The sequence below is a fragment of the Rhincodon typus genome, chromosome 1, assembly GCF_021869965.1.
Source record: "Rhincodon typus isolate 14 chromosome 1, sRhiTyp1.1, whole genome shotgun sequence".
Classification (NCBI taxonomy): Eukaryota; Metazoa; Chordata; class Chondrichthyes; order Orectolobiformes; family Rhincodontidae; genus Rhincodon; species Rhincodon typus.
In genome coordinates, this window is record NC_063332.1 from 70,335,704 (window position 1) to 70,345,184 (window position 9,481).

The 9,481-nt window shown below is 36.2% G+C and overlaps 1 protein-coding gene across 1 annotated transcript in view; it reads right to left on the reverse strand.

The window, feature by feature from the left end:
- LOC109928132 (cationic amino acid transporter 2-like) overlaps positions 1–1,872 on the reverse strand; it is an 82,927-nt gene extending 81,055 nt beyond the window's left edge. Inside the window, exon 1 of the mRNA XM_048598332.1 lies at positions 1,819–1,872. Coding sequence (XP_048454289.1) covers positions 1,819–1,824 — 6 coding nt within the window. The 5' untranslated portion in view covers positions 1,825–1,872. The remainder of the gene's footprint in view (positions 1–1,818) is intronic.
- Between the last annotated feature and the right edge of the window lie 7,609 nt (positions 1,873–9,481).

A 9,481-nucleotide genomic window follows, 5' to 3' on the forward strand; every position in this document is an offset into this window, starting at 1 on the left:
AAGACACTATGTGCTCAAGGGCACACACTCAGTTCATGGACTGGACCATGATGGGCTGAAGCCTGATATTTACCTAAGCCGGCACTTTTAGCAACCAGCAGCACTTCCACCACACAGCAGCCCCTCTCAAAATATTTTATTGGTAATTTCTAATTAACTGGTTACTTAAATTACAGTGCAATCTTTACAAACAGATCAAGTACCTTTTAGGTTACAACAAATTTTCTAACAACTTCTTTCCTTTTGTTTTGGTTAGAGGAGGAGGGAAAGATGGAAACACCACAGTAATGTACTGTACTCAAACACAGACATTTAAAACAGAACTAATAAACTGCTGAGCTGTTCGACCAAATTTATTAATTTATCAATTTCAGAAAGTAATGCCTCAAAACAAAATTAAGACCATTACCTTAATAGCTGTAACTGTGTTATACTCAGTAGGATAGTTTCTGCTCTTTAGAAATAAACTAAGCAAAGAAGCGGTGATTTTGCAATAAAGTATTTTTCCAATTACAAATACAGGCAGTACCCAGGTAGTGAACAGGTCTGGTTCTGGAGACTGTTCTCAAGTTGATTTGTTTGCAAGTCGGAACACAATTTAGGTCAGTATAAAATAGCTGCTTGTAAGTACAGGAAAAGGGTGTCTGTCAGATCTTTAAAATTACACCCCTGTATAAGATCGTTTTCGTAAGTATGAGAATTTGTAAATCAGGGACCCCCATTTCATCATATGTAGTTCATATTTCTGACTGTTCCGGTGAAATTCTGATTAATGGAGAAGAATAGATAGTCATAGAGTCCTAGAGACATATAGCACAAAAACAGACACTTTGGCCCAACTTGCCTATGCCAACCAGGTATCCTAAACTGAACTAGTCCTGTTTGCCAGCATTTTGCCCATATCACTCTAAATTTTTCCTATTCATGTCCAAATGTCTTTTAAATGTTGTAATTGTACCAACCTCCACCACTTCCTCCAGCAGTTCATCCCATACATGCACCACTCTCTGCATGAAAAAGCTGCCCCTTAGGGCCCTTTTAAATCTTTCCCTTCTCATCTTAAACATATAACCTCTAGTTTTGGACTCCTTCCCCCATCCTTGGAAAAAGGCTTTGGCTATTCACGTTATAGATCACAGATGATGAAAAGACAACACTGAAACCAAAATCTAATCCTTTTTTTTCATACTCATGAGAAGGAATAAAATTAAGAAGAATCAAAAATCAAAGTAACATTCAAATTTGGGTGATGAATTTGTTACACTTGTGGGAAAAACAACACTCATGCACCTGATGGCTCAGATCTTGCAAATTTCATTGAAATTTAATGCAAAATACAAAGCAAGTTTCATTTTGTATTGGTCTATGGTAGATGTCAAATATAATCACTATTGATTAGTATTGTACATTATTAATGATGATATTGATTAGATTACTGTATCTTTAAATAAATTCATCAATGCATTGAAGTAATTACAGTGCTACTCTATGTACATAGCAATTGTTAGAATACAAATGCACAACTGTTTGCTACTGATTGTACTCTACCTGTATGCTCCAAATTGGTCAAGATTATTTTAAATACAGTAAATTTGTACTTCAGAAACTTATTAGCCACCAATAGTTTTAACTATTAGCACACGGCACAGAAATGTAAAAAAAATGCACTACTGACAAGCATCATCAGTAAAGGTTTGGAGGCATAATTCCAAATGCAAAACATCAGGGTGGTCAGTCTGGAGTGAACTTTCAGGTAGAGAATCAACAAAATACAACATTTTATCTAACTTTATTATAATGATAGCTAAAGGTAGTTACCTCCATAATTTTCTTGAGTTGCTTTTCACAGCACAGAACATCAGGGTATGCCTGACTCAGTCCCTAAGCAAGACTGTTGCATAAATGGTAACGAGTTGTGCAACGTGTCTACTTATGACTTGGACAGTCTCCACTTGAACAGCCTGCACTGAATTGACTTCAAATGCTAATAAAGTCATTTGTGGATAGCAGATCCTTCCACTTTTCCGGGTTGAATGAATTCAGAGTCACATTCTGACGATTAAAAGCCTACGACATATTTCTTCATTGAAACCCAGGCTCTCACTTGAAATGCCAAGAATTAACACTCGGCATGTGACCACGGGTAGTATTGTGCACAATAAATGAAGAATGTGTTACTCAAATGGAAAAACTATTCCTTGTTATCAGGCAAATCAAGCAAAGCAAAAACATGCATTGTAAGGTAATGCTTGCTTCAAGATCCTGTAATGCACTTTAGAGACTATTGCAGTGGCACAATGCTATACTAAGACTGTTTTTTACAATTTGAACTTTAGGTCAGTGCTTTGGCTGCTTATAAATGTCAATGGCTTCAGAAAAAATACAGCCATTGTTCAGTCACATAACTTCCCTTAGAAATGATCTTTAAAAGTAAAAGTATTGAGAAAAGGAAAAAAAAGTGGACACTTTGATTCACAGTGTTCTGCAAGGTAATACAAGTGTTTTAATTTTTTGCACAATGCATAAATATTTAAAGTTACTTGATAATCATCATATAAAAATGATTTTGATTTAACAGATTGCTGTGCACAGTTTATATGGATTGTATCCATGGAACGCAATGTCTATTGACATTGTCAGGTTTGGTCAGTTCATGGTTACTGAACAGAGGCCACCTCAGCTTTGAAAATCAGTATTAAAACCTTTGATCTATTGTCTAGTTTGAGACAATCTTCTCTCAAAGCAAACAGAGTTAATAATGACGTTATGGTTATGCTTTGCCAATGAAGAGCACAAACTGGTTCTGACATCCTTCCTTAATCCTTTTAAATGTTCATCAGCCTAAAGCACAGCATTTCCCTACCATGGCTAAAAATGTCTAGACTGATGTGATCACTGTATAAGTTGTAAGAAAAATCTTAGAGCCAATGAAATTATTTCCTCAGGCTTTTAGCAAGCCTATGATCAGGGAAGGCAGACAAGACAAATTAACTTTTGGCTTAAAGATTTCATAGCGAAGCCCCACGCAATTTATGATAAAATGCTGATGTTCCAGCTAAAGTATAGAAAATTAAATAAAACAAGGAAAAACACTTATTCATGCTATTTTAAGACACTTGATTGTCAATGCAATCATAGTAACTTATTAACCAGTGAAACAAATTAAAATATTTTCTCCTTTGAGTCAAAATTAATGTGCCACATAATAACTTACCAGGTTTAATCCTTTCTTTAAAACAATACCCCTAGACAGGCTCAACAGCACACAGTTGAGAACCACACTCTAAAATAAAACAAACAATTTCACCACTGCATTGACCTCTGTTTGTGCTAACAGAGAAAATACAGCTAATTGAAGCAATTTAGGCAGTGACCCTAAAAACACACATTACTGTCCTGTAAATAAAATAATTTAAACACAAAGGGGTAGAGGAAGGAAGGATGGATGTTAAGGTATCAACTAATCACGGATCAACTAATTAAAGCCATTCTTCATTCTTACATGGTCAGAGCAGGATATTCACTAACAAACGCAGCAAACAAACGCAGCAAAATTTGTTAAATTTGGTGAAAAATTTCAAGCATTTTAAAGATGTCAAGGCTGCACTGTAATATAGTGTAGTAGAAAGGTTACATCCGGTGAATCTGATTAAGTTTTTTGAAAGGTATCTGCAATAGTGGAAAAGAGAATGTTGCTAAAGGTATGGACTTCCAGAAGGCATTTTGGTAAAGTTCATCATAAACAAACCATTGGACAACAATGCAACATATGGAATTGAATCACAGAATCATAAAAGGTTTACAATACAGAAAGAGACCATTTGGCCCATCATGTCTGTGCAGGCCAAAAAAAATAGTCACCAAGCCTAATCCGACTTTCCAACATTTGGTCCGTAGCCTTGCGGGTTGCAGCAATTGAGGTACAGATCCAGATGCTGTTTAAATGAATTAAGCATTTCTGCCACCTTGCTTTCAGTTTATTAAGTTCCAGATCACTAACACATTCTCGGTTAAAAATGGCTTTCCTCATCTCCCCTCTAATCTTTCTCCAATCAATTCAAACACATTTCCTCTCCCTGCTAAGGTAAATAGGCCCGTCGCATCCACTACATCCAAGCCCTTCACAATTTAGTACCTCTCAAACAATCTCCCCTCAGCTTCTTCTGTTCCAACAGACACATTACTGCATATAGCTTTCAATTCCAGATTTACTTAATTTAAATTCCATTAGCTGCTATGGTGGGATTTGAATCCAGATCATCAGGTTTACCAACCCAGCAACATTACCACTATACTACCCCATGATAAGAAAGAAAGCTGGAACCTAACGTCTCACTAGTTGGGGGAGGAGATGACCTAGTGGTATTATCATTAGACTACTCATCTAGAGACCCAGGTAATGTTCTGGAAACCTGGGTTTATCAAAAAAAGTGGGACTGCCAATTGTCAGAAAAAATCCATCTGGTTCATTAATGCCCTTCAGGGAAGGAAATTTGCCATCCTATATGCAACTCCAGAACAACAGCAATGTGGTTGACTCCCAACCACCCTCTGGGCAATCAGGGATAGGCAATAAATACTGGCTTGGCCAGTGACATCCATATTCAACAAGTTAAAAAAAATCCATTGCCCAGAATACAACATATATGTAGAAGTGAAGACTCTGAGTGAACTGTAACAACCACCGCCAATCTAATTGGCAGGATCTGCCTAATGATGCCCTGTGTTAGGGCCTTGATCACTCATCATTTTTATTAATGACTCAGATTGACAGAATAGAAGGCCATATTTCTGAATTTCCCAATGAAATAAAGATAGATGTTGTTATAAACATTATAGATAAAAGATTAATATTACACTCCCAACATTACAACAGTGTCTACCTTCCAGAAGTACTTAATACATTGCAAATCCAGTAGTCATGAAAACACATCATAAATGTATTTTTCAAAGAAAATATATATTGTTAGGTGAGTTGAGTGAATGGGTAAAACTGTGGCAAGAGGATTTCAATGAACTCCTTTCTGAAGACATCCACTTTGAGCTTAAAAAGGATAGAAGATGCTAAATGGTGAAAAGCCAGAAAAAGAGTGATTTAGGAGCCCAAGTATACAGCCTATTAATAATGTACAAACAAGTGCAGCAAGTCATCAGAAAATTAATGTAATGTTGGCCTTAACAGCTGGAGAACTGCCTGGAATTTAAAAAGTTAAATTATGGAAGAGACGTTGCACAAACTATAGTTGTATTCCATGCAAAGTTCAAGGGTGATTAGATCCACGTTTTCAAGATATTAAGGGCAAACAATTTGATAGGTAGAAACAATTTAGATGAGATGAGAAAACTAGGACCAGGGCTTGGCTACTCTCGGCCTTCTGCACTCTTTTCACGCTAAACACAGCTTCGTAGGATTAAATCTGTTTCTGTCTCCACAATGCCACCTGTCCTGTTGCGTATTTCCAGCATTTTTTGTTTTTATTACAGAAGACAGGTGATTGGCAAACACCAGGAAATGCTTACTGAATTGGCGTCCTACCAATGAGGAGGAATTCATTTCTATCATGTTCATGAAATAAGAGTACTGCTGGCTTGCCCAGCATTTGTTATCCATCTCTGACTGCCCTCAAGAAGATGGTGGTCTGCCACCTTCTTGTACTGCTGCAATATCATCCACATAACACTATCAGGATTTTTACCCAGTGATTTAAGGAATGCTGTGTTTGATAGCTATTGTGTTTAATATGTTGTTATAACCCAGTTAGACAGGGTGACTGGAATCCTTTTCTTATCCCATTCTTCCACTGAACACTGAATTTGATAAAGGTGATATTGCTAGTGACATTGATATGGTTTAGGTTCTAGGTCAATATCAGGATCAAAGTCAGGCAGGTTCCTTCAATTAGCAAATAAAGGACTAGTTTATCATCAAAATACCTTACTTTGACAAAGATTATTAAGAAAAGCATAAAAAATGCAACTATGCCTAACTATGCCCTTCTTGAAAAATTACATACTCTTCTAATCTTGGAAAAAATATATAGTTGTACAGAGTGATATCTTAAAATACTTTTTAAGTTGGTAGACTGTGACTATGAGACTGTCACTCGGGTCAGTGTTGGGCTTCAGTTACTGACAACTCATATTAATGACATACGTACATTCCTCTGACTTTTCGTGCTGTATGTCTCTATAACTGTATGACTGGTGAGGTAAACGTTGGCAATTTGTTTCCTAAGTGGGAGCCTAGAACACAAGGATACAAATCTCAGGATAAAGTGATCAATCATTTAGGAATGAGATGAAGAGAAATTTCTTCACTCAGATTTGGGAGTTAGGAGGTGAGTTACTCATCGCAAAATTCCCACTCCCTCTCCTGATCATATATTTATATGGCTAGTTTAGTAAGGTTTGTTGTCAATGGTAACCCTTCATGTTGGTAATGGGGAATTCAGTGATGATAATGGCTTCGAATGACAGAGGAAGATAGTTAGACTTTCCTTCTTTCGTGATGGCATTGCCTGACAAATATGGTAGAAAATGTTACCACTTATCAAGTCTTGCTATACAGGCAAGGACTGTTTGAATATTAGATTCATAAATGGCACTGAACAACATGCAATCATCAGTGAACATCCCCACTCTGACTTTCTGATGAACAAAACTCATTGATGAAGTATCTGATGCTGGTAGAGTTAAAGTCACTTTCATGACAAAACTAATGGAGTGATGACCTGAGTTGTGATGATTGGATATTAACAATTACATCATCTTCTATTGTGCTAGGTACCAGTGGCCATGGCAAAACCCAAATGAATGTCAGTTCGCACATCATTGCTGAATAAGCGCCATTTGACGGTACTATTAAAAACCTCGGCTATCACTTTGCTGACAATACAGAATCGACTGATAGGGTAGTAATTGTTTGGATTAGATTTGTGCTGCATTTTGTAAACAGGACGTACCGGACACTATTTCACATTGTCAGGCAATGTCAGTTTTGTATCTTTCAGGTCTGACTAGGAGTTGATAAAATTGGATTTTATCCATTAACTAGAACTTGTTAACAGCAAAAATCTACAAGTAGAGCCCTGACAACTTAGTTACCTATCTGGAAGCAGCAGGTGTGGAAAAGACTATACATTACTATATATATAAATAATATTGTCTACATTGGCATTGCAACAACTCAACCTACTTGATCATGACAACAGAATCATTCAAAAGCTGCAAATACAATAGATTTAACTTTACCAGCAAAAAAATGAAGTAAAAAAAAGTAAAGCTTTATACAAACCTATATGTTCATTTAAAAAGTACTACTCATGTAATTATTAAACAAAATGTACAAATAGCTTGGTAAATGCAGGAAAGGAACTGAAAGGTGCACTTATACTTTATCAGAAACACTAAAGAACCACAATGAATTCATGCCTTCAAAAGGACTTTTTTGATAATAGAATATTTTAACATATCTTAGTAATAATGAAGTATGAAAAAAATACTTAATTTTCCATTTTAATTTTAATCCATGTTCTCCATCACTGAAACCAGCTTTCTATTCTAGCCTTAAGTTTTCTTAAAGTCCGAGCTATCCTGTGAAAATTTGAGCCTCTGTCACTGGACCATGAATCCAAGTCTCTAGATTACTACCTCAGGAGCTCCCAGATTGTCTCATGTTTTCTCTTTTACAACAGTACATTTCATGGCTCTGAGATGTTCTGAGAATTTGAAAAGTATTTTGTAAAATTAAGTCTTTCTTTCTTGATAGGGGTACCTGGCTATATAAGATACCAAAAGGTACAGCACTTCCACAGCACAGATATTCTCGAGGTTGAAGAAACACTGTTCACATAAGCAGACACAAGGAATTTGATAAACAAAAATCCCGAATCTCATATCAATTCTGGCAAACTCTTTAGAACAAATTTAATGATATTCACAGTAAACAGTAACAGAGAGACAGGTGAGACAGGTGGTGCTGTCTTTGGGTAATGATTTTGCTGAAATCAAGAGAACAAAAAAAAAATACATCAAGTAAATCTTCTATTTCTGAAATCTCCTGACACAGTAGAAACTCGTGTCATGGTCAATATACTGTAAGTCCCCTTTAAATCACTCACAAAGAGACACTGTTCAAACAGGTCCCACGCCGTCTGGACTCTTGTGCATTTTCCCACAACAATTTGCCAAAATGTTCAAATGTAAACAAATGTAATGGGTACTCAAGCATTAATCAAGCTTAAGAAATGCTTTCTGTTTGCATATACACACACAGAAAACAAGCTTCCAGCTTGCTCTTTTTTATAAGCTTAAGTAAATTAGGCAGAAAAATCACTGAACTATCATTTAGAAATGTGCTGATGCCAGCAATGGTTCTAATATGTTCCTTCAATTAGTTTTGTGACGTTTTGAAACCTGTTTCTGTGAGTCAATAGGAATGAAGTAGGAAGATGAATATTGTAATCAAAATATTGATTTTTTAACATTTTTGCCTGGAAGCTATGATATTAACTCACCACAAAAAACAGGAAAGAACAAGGCAGAATCAGCTATATCAAACTTAAAGATTTGTTATAAAGTGGTAATATTTCTGCATTCGAATGGATGTATAGCGATGGTGTAGGCAACAAATGCTAGCCTAGCCAGCAACACCCACATCAAATGAACAAAAGAAAAATTCCCTTCCCAGGCCTTCATATTTTCTAAAAAGCATGTTCCCAAAAGTGGCCAACATTCTAGCTGGGATCATGATAATGTTTTAAACAGGTTCAACACAACCTTCCAGGCTTTGAATTCCATGCTTCTATATATAAAGTCTAGGACCCTCTCAGCTTCATTTAGCTGTCTTGCCACCATTAATAATTTATGCATAATTACCTTCATCAGAAGACCATTTCTCTGTACTTTTTTTTTCTCCATTTTATAATTTATTTGCAAATCTGCGATGCTGGATTTTTCTTTTTACTTCTCTATTTTTCCAAGTCTCTCAATTTCTACCCCTTTCAGTTGTACTATTTAGCATCTACTGTCCCTACTTATCTATTTCTGCCAACTCTCACATTTCTGCCTTGAATTTCATTTCCCAGTTTTTAAAAATTCCATCAACTTCAAAATCCCTTTCAAAATTTACTTCAAGCCTTCTATTTCCTTGCATTCTCCACAATCATTACAATTAAAGTTTTCCTGATACTTGAAAATTTACTTTCATTTATTTTGGGGAGAGCACAGGAGAATACTGTTTAGATAGATGATTAGTCATGATCATGTTAAATGGTGGTGCAAGCTCGATGGGCCAAATGGCCTATTCCTGCTCCTATTTTCTATGTTTCCATGGGCTGAATTTTCCATCTTATGGCTTGGTGTCATTTTCATCAAGTTATATGGAGTGTGGCAGGGATAGTGAGTTTTCTCTCGTGATTGTTCCAAATTGACTTCATTACATATCCACTGTGCCCCTCTTGTCTGATCATCTTTAAAGGCT